At 33.5% G+C, this 12,841-nt stretch overlaps 2 protein-coding genes across 4 annotated transcripts; both read left to right on the top strand.

Moving 5' to 3' along the window:
- The first annotated feature begins 49 nt into the window (after positions 1-49).
- On the top strand, positions 50-3,377 carry LOC114878154 (cell division cycle protein 16 homolog). 2 transcript variants are annotated; one of them, XM_029191631.2, is made up of 12 exons: positions 50-442; positions 530-682; positions 777-935; positions 1,025-1,184; positions 1,254-1,506; positions 1,579-1,658; positions 1,733-1,822; positions 1,893-2,202; positions 2,368-2,530; positions 2,610-2,802; positions 2,877-3,168; positions 3,265-3,377. In XM_029191631.2, exons 1-11 carry the CDS (start codon positions 332-334, stop codon positions 3,161-3,163), a joined length of 1,959 nt encoding a protein of 652 aa, XP_029047464.1. In that variant the 5' UTR covers positions 50-331; the 3' UTR covers positions 3,164-3,168; positions 3,265-3,377. The 2 variants fall into 2 exon arrangements, with proteins under 2 accessions (XP_029047464.1, XP_029047455.1); XM_029191622.2 differs by lacking the exon at positions 3,265-3,377 and having other exon boundaries at positions 2,877-3,259.
- Positions 3,378-3,596: 219 nt separating this feature from the next.
- LOC114878113 (cytoplasmic polyadenylation element-binding protein 1) lies at positions 3,597-11,659 on the top strand. 2 transcript variants are annotated; one of them, XM_029191538.2, is made up of 12 exons: positions 3,597-4,093; positions 5,823-6,234; positions 6,695-6,834; positions 8,306-8,568; positions 8,645-8,771; positions 8,853-9,222; positions 9,287-9,519; positions 9,593-9,685; positions 9,753-9,918; positions 10,005-10,132; positions 10,206-10,286; positions 10,365-11,659. In XM_029191538.2, exons 1-12 carry the CDS (start codon positions 4,073-4,075, stop codon positions 10,527-10,529), a joined length of 2,199 nt encoding a protein of 732 aa, XP_029047371.1. In that variant the 5' UTR covers positions 3,597-4,072; the 3' UTR covers positions 10,530-11,659. The 2 variants fall into 2 exon arrangements, with proteins under 2 accessions (XP_029047371.1, XP_029047379.1); XM_029191546.2 differs by lacking the exon at positions 3,597-4,093 and adding an exon at positions 5,140-5,241.
- Positions 11,660-12,841: the final 1,182 nt, after the last annotated feature.

Below are 12,841 nucleotides of genomic sequence, written 5' to 3'. Positions count from 1 at the left end.
GAATAATGTTTTGTTATACAGCGCCACGTGCATTTTTCCTATGTATTAACCAATGATATTGTTGAAAAAATTACAGAAATCATTACTGAATTATTCTGCCAAGTATGTAATGCTATCAATGTATTGCGTATTTAAAATTGTAAATTATTTTACATTGTATCAAAAAACATTTTATGTAATTATTTATATAGTACGTAATAAAGTAAAAATTGTATATTTTTTACGATAAAATTCAAATATTATTGATACAAAATAAATCTTATAAAAAAGTACATAAACAGTGATTCTTTGGAGGGGAGAACATACCTAACCCTTAAAATTTAAATTAAACATGGCGCGTCAAAGTGTTAATGTAGATTATGAAAAAATGCATAATTTGTTAGATAATAAAAATATTGACTTGGATAATTGCAGAAAGTTAATTAAATCGTATATCGATCTGGTAAGGTTTAAAGATTCATTAGAGTTTATCAAAGATATTCAGCTATTTAAATCTACCATGGAAACTTAACTACTGATTTATTTACAGCATTTATACAGTGCAGCTTTGTTTTGGGCAGATAAAGTTGTTTCATTAAGTAATGAAGATCCTAAGGATATATGTACTTTAGCTCATTGTATGTATCTAATGAAACAGTATCATAGAGCTGCACACCTTATTAGAAACAAAGGACTAGAAAAGGTAAATTTTAACTTTGTTATATTTACCAACACTATAAAACTTTGATATATATATATACATACATTTTACAAATTATATTAATATTGTTTTGTAGACAGATGTAATGTGCCATTATTTAACAGTAAGAAGTCTCTTAGAAGCAAAAGAATATAATGAAGCATTGCAAGTCATTAAAGAATCAGAGATATGTACAAACATAACACAATCAGGTTTTACAGATCGTACTGATATATTTGAAGATGCTCCAAAAAATGTGATTAAGTATAAATAATTCTTCATGATTTTCCCAAAAGTTATGTTAATTTAATAAGATTTTATGAATCCATTTGAATTCTGTGATAGGTACAAAGTTCAATATTGTATGTAAAAGGAAGGGTGTATGAAGCTATGAATAATCAAGCAGTAGCAACTGATTGCTACAAACAAGCTTTACATTGTGATGTGTATTCCTATCAGGCATTTGAAGCATTAGTTCAAAATCAAATGCTTTCAGCTTCTGAAGGTAAGAAAAGTATGAATGTATGATGTGAATATAGACATTAGTAATCTAAGGTGTATGTAATTTTATTAGAAAAAGAACTACTGGAATCTCTTCCATTTAGTGAGCAATGCACAGAAGCTGAAGCAGAGCTTTTACGGTTATTGTATGAAAGTAAACTAAAGAAATATCAAGAACCAAATAAGAAACAATCACTTGTAACTTGTAGTGTAATGGGAGTTCTTGTCACAGACAGATTATTAGATAATCTGGACATGGAAGTTGCAGAAGCAGAAAGATTATATTATAACTGTGATTATCATAAATGCTTCTCACTTACAGAACGGTAATTTGTGAAAAAAAATATTACTTTTATATCATGTAAATGTGTATATACATTTATAATCTTGTGTTTTAGAATATTAAAAAAAGACCCTTACCATAATTCATGTTTACCAATACATATTGCTTGTTTAGTAGAACTAAAAAAGACTAATGGTAAGTAAGCAATTACAATAAAAGAAATTTATAATTTATAGTTTTCTGTATAATTTTATATAATAACTTTTCAGCTTTATTTTATTTGGCACATAAGTTAGTTGATTTATACCCAGACATGGCCTTAGCATGGTTTGCAGTTGGATGTTATTATTATAGCATAGGTAATTATAATTTTAATTAAATAATTTTACCTTTCTTATTTATTGTTGTATATATCTAATATAATTGCAGGTAAAAGTGATCCAGCTCGAAGATATTTAGCAAAAGCTACTGCCTTAGATAAATTATTTGGTCCTGCTTGGTTAGCTTATGGGCATTCCTTTGCAGTAGAGAATGAACATGATCAGGCAATGGCTGCTTATTTTAGAGCATCTCAGTTAATGAAAGGGTGTCATCTGCCACTTTTATACATTGGACTTGAATGTGGCTTAACAAATAATCTCAAATTGGCTGATAAGTTTTTCCAACAGGCTCAAGGAATAGCTGCAAATGACCCATTTGTTATACATGAAATGGGTGTTATATCTTTTTATAATTTAGAGTAAGTGGTTTTATATTTATTCTGATATTATCCCTAAAAAGTTATTATACTGTAGAAAAGAGAAGTTCAAAGCTCACTCTGCAACCTGATTAGTGTACTTCTACCCTTCCACGGTTTTTGGAAATCTGCCTAATTTATCAAGAGTTGTCATTTCATCGAATACAGTTACAAAACTGCTGAACGGCAATTTAAGGAAGCCATGAAAAGAATTCAAGGTGGTCTGAAGGATGTTATTCTACCTAGTAAATGGGAAGCACTTCTGAATAATTTGGGTCACACTTGTAGAAAAATGAAGAAATATGAAGAAGCATTGGAATATCATCAACAGGTTAAGAAAAAAATAGTAATTAAATATAGTTTTATTAAAAATTGTTTCTATATTAATCTTATCTCTTTTATGATTACAGGCATTGGTATTAAATCCATTGAATCCATCAACATATTCTGCGGTAGGTTTTATTCATGCATTGATGGGCAATACACAGGAAGCTGTTGATGCTTTTCACAGAGCACTTGGTCTAAGAAGAGATGACACATTTACAACAACTATGTTAACTTATTGTATGGAACAACTCATAGAGGAATCACCTCCATATCCGGGTATCTAAAATCATGTTTCTTTTCCCTATATTTTTTTCAAATAATCGTATCTAATTATCAGTCATTCTTATTAGATGCTCCTGTCGAGATTCCGAAGTATAAATTTCCTGAAGTTAGACATCAGGAAACAGACAATACAGGGACGTTGGAGAGTGGAAATAATATAACCGGGCCAGCTAATCAAGATATTGATAAACTAAGAGTAAATCTATTTTCTGGATGGGGAGAAGATTCAAGTAAAGCTGAAGACAATACTTCTGATAAAGTAGATCACAATCCACGAGAGGTTGTCGTAAATTATTCCAGTGATATCAGTTCCGAAGTTGAAATGTTGGATTCGTCGACTGCGCATATAGAATAAAGAATGTATGAAATAAACAATTTTTTATATAATGAATAGAATTTTGGCTATGTAATAAAGCAATGATTTTTGCTTCAAAAACATTTTTTCTTTGTTTTTAGAAGTCTACCATCATTATATCAGTTTTTACATGTAAGTTCTATGTACATGTATATGTTAAAATAATTGATTTTTACAAACAGTTTACACCAGTTTCTAAATGAAAACTTAATTTACATTTTTAATTTTAAAATATAAATATTATGGTATATTAGAAAATATACAAAGTTTGTAAATTATTAAACATTGTACGTATTTTGAATGACATTATTTATAAATATAGAATAAAACAACTGGTATCGAACATTAAATATTACAATTTTGTATTTTATCGCACATACAAAATTCCACAAGGGCGCGTTCGTGAACCGCGCCGGCGTTTACCGAAGATGGAACTTGCTGGTGAAAAAGCGAGAGGGTGAGACAGATCTTCAATTTAGTTCGCAGAGTGAAGCAATGTGGAGAAGAATGGGCGTTCCGTCTCCATCGTTGCTGTATCGACATTAAATCAAACACAGGAGAAAATAAATTTTACTTTCAAAGAACCAACGAACTAATTATAAATGGGCGATTTTGGGAGTTAAGCCAATTAAAATATTATCCCCCGGCAAATGATTAAAATCCCGGCGGGATCAAATATTGCAAACTTTTAATATAACAAGATAATTATTGATTCACTAATTTATTAAGTTTGTGCATTTAATTTCTCACGTTTGTTAAATCAACAAATTCTGCTGAACGTTTATACACCGTATCAGTTTCTTTGTAATTTGCCTAATTACATCGCCAAAAGTTACTACACATTGAATTTAGTGGAGAACACCGATTTGGACAATTGAAAACGTCGGTGAAATTCAATTGAAGATCGACATGCCTACGTTAATGCCATCGGTAAGTTATTTTTCTACAAAAATGATATATTTCATCTATTTTATATTTATTCTCTTCAATTTGATACAATTATCTTCAATGCGTGTCATTTATCTATAAATCTAATTTTTTGACTTTTTCATGCGGTCGATTCGTAACCTACTTCAGAATTTCGTTGGCGTCTAGTGCCATTTCGAAAGGGGAATTTGCCATGTAAATTATGTCGGTATACAGTATACACTGATAATCATAACGTAGAATCTAGAATGTGAAATCGAATGCGAAGGAATGTCCTGCGTCCTCACTTGTAAACAAACACGCGAATCGTACGTTGAGCCGCAACGCGTCCACGTGCAAAACACGTTGCGTTTCGTACGCTGATAGACATGCCCTTTACCTATATGTATATGTATATGTATATACACATTATATGTGGTTGCGCCCTCTGAAATTGCCCTTAACCCTTTATAAGCTACCTTAAAAACGTTGAACGAAGGTAAAGAAGAAACTCTTGCAATTGAATTTATTTGGATTACTTTCAAACGTCGTAGAAATAAATGATTCAATATTACAAAGCTACTGAAATGAAATATATTGTTATAATTGCTTGCATTAATGAATTAAAAACGTATTATTAAATATAATTCTTTGTATGTGCATTATAGCTTCCACCCTTGCATGATAACTTTGTTAAATTTTTAATTAACTCCTTTTTAATTTGAAATTTCGAAAAATTCGGGTTTTCGTCCTTCGTATATATCCTTCAGTCATACATATATCGGAAGACTTTCGTAAGAACAATCGATATCAGTGGAAAACCAGAAGCAATTCGATGAGTCAAAGGGTTACAAATCCAGAGACTTCTGAAGAATATTACATTCAAACCAACGTATTATGAAATGGCAGTTGTTTTTGTAGATTATAAGCGTGCTTAGGTATCTGTACGTCTTTGAACTTGACAGCGTTGAATTCTAGGAAGTTTGGAATTCCTGTTGAACCTCTAGAATGCCCCGATATCTTCCTTCGGTGTTGCAAAATTTTTTTTCCGAATTCCACGAACGTGAACTGGGAGTGGCGTCCTTCAGCTCCTGTTTTCGTTATTCTGTACCGAAAGCTCGAAGCATAGTTCGCTGGTATCGTTCATAGCGATGAGTTCGGGAAATCCAATGGTAGGTGATACGCATTAAATTTCATGATTTTTCAAGCGCGAATAAAAACGCCTTTTAGCGTCTACCGATTATTATTTGTATCGTCGATAACAGTGTATTTGTCGAAGAATTGTGGAACATCTGAAATTTTATCGCGCTTACCGGAAATTGCGTAAGAAGATTGACGGTGTGAGAAGCAAGGCGATTAGTTTGAATAAATTATTATTTGATAACTTTCGAATTTAAACGAATAAAAGGAAGATAGCTTAGTATACTTTTTTTTTAACGTTCAAACATAATACGATTTACAACGAATCAAATATGTATATCATGTAAACGTCGTTACTTCCTGTAGCGTCTGTTTCCACACCTTACAAACAATTCCAATAGCAGTAACAGTAAACGAGAGAAAAATTGCGATAGAAAAGTTCGATGGGAGATTTTACTAAAGAAATGGTGAACAGCATTACGTTATACGTTATTATCTGTAAATACAACATACCATGCGCGATCGCGTATACAAGAGAGCCTGATATATGAAAACTCTTATTTGAAACGAATTCGTACGCTAACGATAAATCCCGTTTCTCGTCTATTTGCAGCTAGATTTAACCTACGATGTTGATGGAGTGAATATACCGGATGTGCCTGACCGAAACAATGAAGCGTCGCACGGTTTGCAACTGCAAACGACGCGCGACCAGGACCACACGCAACTGCAGCAACGCGATCATCTACAACTGTTGCAACTGCAGCTGCCACAGAGGGACCACGTGGCCCCTCAGCAACTGCAACAACGGGACAGGGACCAGTTGCAGTATCAGCAACGAGACAGGGAGCAATTACATCGCGACAAGTTGCAACAGCAACGTGATCGCGACCGCGAACGGGAGCATCTGCATCAGTTGCAGTCGATCAACAACTTGTTACTGGACTTGCCGCCGCCGGCTAACTTTCAAGGATATCCGCACGACAAGTCACGCCCGCAACCTAAAAAAGGCAACAATATCGATGGTATTAAATTTTACAATTATTCTTATTACAATTGTTCTATTTCCTTTTTAAATTCCATTTATCTGTTAATGGCATATGAACGTTATTGGATTTATAACAAATTAAATTAATAATTCATTTCGGTATACATATGAACAATAAGGTCGATGATGAAATTTCTATTTTGTACAGTAATTTCGTTACGTCGCGTGCTTCATTACGGTTTCATCCATTAATATATCAATCTTCATTATAGCGTGTAAAATGCAAAGCAGTTAATTGTATCGTTCTATTATCTCGATAAATATTTAATGAAAAAAAGAGAAAGTTGTTCTAATCGTCTATTTGGTTGTTCGAAAATTAACGCGTCGTGTACACGCGTTCGTCGTTTGTTAATCGATAGTCTTCGCGGCGCTCTGTTTATTTCTATTTTCCCGTGACATTTCAAATAATAACATTTTTCTTTTGCCTTTAACATCAGGAGACATGTCGATTTCGGATCTATTCGGGCTAGGTTTACCCCGGGGATCGTTGATGAACAGCCAGTCAACGGCTGCATCACCCGGCTGCCATAATTATCAATATCAGGCTCGCAATCAGGGATCCTCTCAGCATTATCAGGTGATGCCTCCTTTTATTTTATATATTATGCATAAGCTTTTCCCCTGACCGTTCTACACGAAACATTTCAGTCTCATTTAGGTCAGGCCAACTTCGTTATTCACGTGGCGCTTCCTAGAACTAGTTCCCTTAATTTATCCTTGCTGTAATTTGTTACGGCTCCGTTGAATATAACTAAACGGTGCTTGTTATTTCCTATGGAAAGATCATTTTAATTATACAACATTCTCTGTTGAAACATTACCATCGATTTTATAGAAGTTGAATGATTTTTTGTTATTGTATCGTTAACTGTGATCTTGACGTTATGAAAAATTAATACATAGCACTAACAAAATGTTTATTTTTATTATTTTTATCATTTGCAAGTGTCAAGCGACGGTCACGACAGTGAAAATCCAAAACGGCGAAGTAGGCAGTATTCTGAAACGTCTGGCTGCTGCCAATGCAATAACCGGAACAATGATTATCCTCATTGGAATGACTCCAACTGCTCCTCGAACTTCCTTTTCCATCCGTCGCGGCTAATTTTTTTTTTTGCGCACAATAAGAACGCTCCCAGTTGTACTTGATGTATCGATTTTCAATATATTCGTTACGTCCGATCCCTAACATCAATTTACGATAGCAGCTACGATAACAGATGGCGATAACGCCACGATAAGAATCAAAGTTGGTCCCTTTTGCTAAATTTTTCTGTTTAAATTGGGGGGTCGTCGATGACTGAGTTGATGAATTTAAAAAAAAAGATGAGAAAAATTAAGAATACCGCATAAGAATATTTTATATTATTAAAATGTTTAAGTACTGTAAATATGAAAATATGTAGAATAATAATCCTGAATAGTTGAGTCGTAATGGACGATGGTATCTCGGTCGCAAATAACGCTGTTTCATGGGAAAAGTAAGAGAGTAACTGTACGAAAGTCGTGCCTCATCGAGCAGACGCTTTAATGGACATTTTATCAGGCTCTTCTCGACGCCTTTAACGTTATTACCTTCACCATTTGCTGGATGCATCGGTACATAAAGGACCGACAGGACATCGAGATGCGTGTATTTGACTTGACGTATAATGCGTGTGGTAAAATAAATTACACACAGCCGAGCGCGTTAGTGCGACCCGGATTCCAGGATAGCCAAGAATTTACAAGCTTGAGCCAAACGGCTCTATCACCGGCCCTCTCCTTTCCCACCCTTTGGCCTCAACTTTCCTGTGAACTTGTAATCGCGTTTCCTCTCTTTTTATCTCGTATTTTGTAACATTATTTTGAATCCGTTCCAACCACGGTGTCAAGTAAGGTTGCCGTCTTATCATAATATAAAACCCTTACTGTCATAAATAACAACTTTGGACAATTAAAGATCTAAAAGTAAAATCAGTTGTTTCGTGTAAAGATGTAGAAAAGCTTCTCTTATTTATTGCTGTTAGAATAGATTTTCAATTAACGAAGTCTGTGTGTTTTAATAGCAATGCGATGATAGGAATGGAATGTGCTCGAATTCCCTGATGTTGGATGTACCAAGCTCGCCTAGTTCTATCAGTACACCTGGTAGCCCTAGCACACCCGGAAGTCTGTACTCTAATCCATATTCATACTCGTCTATGAACAGTAGCAATCAGACAGCATCATCTCCAACTAGTAGAGGATCCATGCAGCAGATCGGTTCACCGTCGTCCCCTCTTCATTCTCCCTATTATGGGAGATCTATTCGTGGTTCTCCCCCTTATAGGTATTCTCTCCTTCTTTTTTCTTTAATTAAATATTATCATTTGTTAGTGTAATCGATTTTAATTTTTTAACGTTAGCGACTGCAGTAGTCCTACATTTGAGTACTCTCATATGATGGGTTGCAATAGTTCAAGATCAAACTCACCAGCTGACTCAGAAACAAGTGGAATAAGTAGCATGGATGGTTCTCTATCCGACATAATGGTAACGACGAATGATTTTAATTCACGAAAAAGAATTTTGAATAATATCATTCGTTATATTAAGAAATGTACCGTTTTTTAGAATTGCTTATCATTAAATTCATCATCACATGGATGTTACCCTCAGTCTCTGAGTTCGTTGATATCACCGGAAGTGGATTTATGCACGAACAACAGAGCAGCTGCGTTTCAACGTATGGCGGTGAAAAAGTACTTGTCTCCGGCCCATCAGAATTCTTCGTCGACCCATCATCATCATTCGCACGGACATAATCGTGGCCATCACTACGGGTCGAATCAGAACAATGGTTTTCTCAATTCTCTATTGTCACATGAGAAAAATTGTTGCTCCTCCGGTAATCATATGATGTCACCGAATTCACCGCCGATTAATATTTTAAATCCGCAACTCTCTCTTGAACGTGTAGCCCGATTTCATCGAAGTGCCGCTGGTACGTAATGATTTGCTTGATCATCGAATTAATAGGTATGTTAATAACGTGAAAAATTCCTCAGCACTTTGTGATCCAACTTGCACTTGGAGCGGTATATTGCCTCAACGTACTCAGAAACCGTCGGGTTATTCGTCTAAGGTATTTCTTGGTGGGGTACCTTGGGACATTACCGAATCCCTTTTAATTGCAACTTTCAAGCAGTTTGGTCAAATACGAGTGGAATGGCCAGGAAAAGACCAGTCCACTGCTCAACCCAAGGGATATGTATATATCATATTTGAGTCTGAAAAACAGGTGGGCAAAGATTTTAATATTCTTTTTTTTTTATTTATCATTTGCCTTTAACAAAAAAAAATTATTTGTTTAGGTGAAAACTTTGTTGGCGTGTTGTACACACGATTTTACCAACGGTGGTAGTTGGTATTATAAAATATCTTCTAAACGTATGAAAGCAAAAGAGGTATGCAATTACCTCGCATTAATTTTCTTATAATCATTTCGTCGCAATAATTTTTGTTTTTAAATAGGTTCAAGTAATACCGTGGATTCTAGAAGATAGTAATTATGTAAAATCTTCTTCGCAAAAACTTGATCCTCACAAAACAGTATTCGTTGGCGCTCTTCACGGTATGTTAACAGCTAGTGGTTTAGCGAAAATTATGGATGATCTGTTCCGTGGAGTTATTTATGCAGGTAAAAAAATTGAGTAAAAATATATTCCTAAATGTACTTGAGCGATCAAATAAATATTGACAAACTAAAATTTTAACTTTATTCAGGTATTGATACCGACAAACATAAGTATCCGATAGGATCTGGTCGTGTTACGTTTAGTACAAAACATTCATACATGAAAGCAATTTCAGCTGCTTTTATAGAAATAAAAACTGCCAAATTTACGAAAAAGGTTAGAAGTATACTGTTAAACGAAAATTCAAGATTTCCCTTGAATCATAATGATTTTTATTAATTTTTTATAGGTGCAAGTTGATCCGTACTTGGAAGATTCTATGTGTTCTGAATGTTCAGTGCAACAAGGACCTTACTTTTGTCGTGAAGTGGTAAGAAATATATCCTATTATTATATTTGTAGTTTCTATAAAAAGTATTTAATCAATTTTATTCCGATTCTGTTTCAGATTTGCTTCCGATATTTCTGTCGCAGTTGTTGGCAATGGCAACACTCTATGGAATCAATGTGGCACCACAAGCCTTTAATGCGTAATTCAAAAACAAACCAAGTAGTTGGATTGTCACCGAATTTGAACTCTGGATCTCGTGGAATGAATAACTCCACAATTTAAGTACAATCGCCAAGCTTTTCTTTCATAATCACACATTCACTTTTTTTTGACTATTAGTTTTCACACGGACGTTGCGCTTACTGACAGGGTGCAAACTTAGTTTTTATCCCAAAGCAGCGGGTAGCTGGTTTGACGATATACATAAAAATACCGTATACACCAGCTGATCGGCGAACGCAACGATTTCTTTATTATCGTTATTATCACGTACGTCCGTGTCGTAGAGACTAATTAAAAGATAAAAATCGTGTTTCCTGAAAAAGTTCCTATTTCGAACGCGGTAACCACCACGTTCAACAAACAGTATTTTTATTTAGTATGTTTACTTAGGGGACTGGCTCTCTAGTTGATCGTTTTATTACGAAGAATATAATTGTGCCATTAAGTAATGTGTCACATTATACGGCAATTATGCAACTGTGCATTTATATTGAATTCATGTGAGTTCAATTGTGGCTTTTATAATGGAAATAATTTTTATGCGATAAAAATAAGAAGCCACTCGACTGTTAAGAAAGGAAAAAAAAGAAAGAAAGAAAGGCTAAGTTCCGTGATCTTCCATGATCCATAAAATACAATGCGCCGCTATAATAATCTATAGGTGAAATATTACGCTTAATCGTAAATTATTCGATGATATTAGATTATTGTATTGTTCTAGCGGCAGAAGGGATGAATAATTCAATTATTATTTTTCGCGAAGAACGTATTTAATTTGATATAACCAAAGCGATGACTTTCTATTGAAGTACTATCTAAAACTCAATCCGTTCTTCTGTTTCAAAGTTTATCGATGATATTGCCCATCGTTATAGTTTTACGTTAGATTGTACAGTGTAAGGGTACTGCCAAAATGGCCACTGTAATCATAATTTATAATCTTAGTGAAAGTGCTAAGCATTTTGCGAGCTTTCGTTCACAGGGACTGTTTAACTGTTGACGAAATGGAAAAGTACATGGTCTACGATTCTGGAGCGGATTGTAGTGAATTGATTCTGTTTTTATTTTTTGTTACGATATTATGTTATGTATTTTTCTTTCAACAACATTTCTATAGCATTCTAATCGTGTTTCTAATGTTTTGATATCATTTTGTTGAGTGAATTAAAAATCATATTTTTGCAGATAGACATTCATTGTCGTTTCTCTTTTTCTGTTTCATGATTACGTTTCTTTTTTTCTTTTTTTTTTTTTTTATCGTTAAACAGATTGATTTTGTCGAGCGAACCTGCCCTTTCCAAGCTCCTCACCTTAAAAGCATGTGTTTATGCAAAGTGCTTAATATTAAATGTTATTACATTATAAGAATCTGATGAATACATAGTATTAACAAAAACCATAAGTTAAAGATTAACAATACAAATCAATCAGTATCGATTTTTATCTTTTTTATTTTCCGTTTGGTTTTCAGATCGATTTAAATTATAGTATTTTATTTCAATTATAAATTAAGCGTTCATTTGTACGTAACATGAAAATATTATGTCATGTTATTCGTTTCACTACAAAATCATTACATTATATGTTATTACTGGTGGATGTTCCAAAAATGAAGTTATATAAAAATTAAGATTTAAAATTGAAAATGCATATAATCAACAAGTTACTCTGCTATATTATTGGTTGTATCTAACAAGTGTTAAAGAAAGGGAAGAATTAATCATATTTCCAAATCATTGAAATTTTGCTTGATTTAAAAAAGTGGAACAAATACAAAAAATATATCGTGTTATAACATCAAATATAATTAACAAATAACATGATTACTATATACATAGGATGATACCCATATGAAGTGCTTTAATACAACATACAAAATAATATATAAATATATATTCTACAAAAGCTTCGAATGTATCCATAAAGTTTTTAGTTAAAAAACCGGATTGCTATGCCTAACAATAAGAATGATTCTAAACAGATGAATGTCAACAAAAATCTTAGACTAAAAAAAAACTAAATGAATTAGCGGCCAAACGACAATGAGCCGTTGGAAATTTTAAAGATGCTCTTTTATCGAAAATATCTTGTTTACAAACTTTTAATAAGTCGTGCCTTTTAATGTAATCTCCATAGATTTTATTCTAATGTGGAAAACACAAATTATTTTTAAATCATTGATAACCACACGATATAGGGTGATCTATTATTAAAAAAAATGTCAAACTTTCTTAAAACTTTTAAGAGATTTAACTACACGTGAGGCAACGATTACACAATGCCCTAGGTAGCAAAAATACCATTTTTTTTACGTTCATATGAAAAGTGCCTCCTATTCTTTCACTTTTATTGATAATACAACCTATGTCTAT

The sequence above is a fragment of the Osmia bicornis genome, chromosome 3 (assembly GCF_907164935.1).
Source record: "Osmia bicornis bicornis chromosome 3, iOsmBic2.1, whole genome shotgun sequence".
NCBI classification, from domain to species: Eukaryota; Metazoa; Arthropoda; class Insecta; order Hymenoptera; family Megachilidae; genus Osmia; species Osmia bicornis.
Note: the sequence above shows the minus strand (reverse complement) of the source record. Positions and strands in the feature narration are given on the sequence as shown.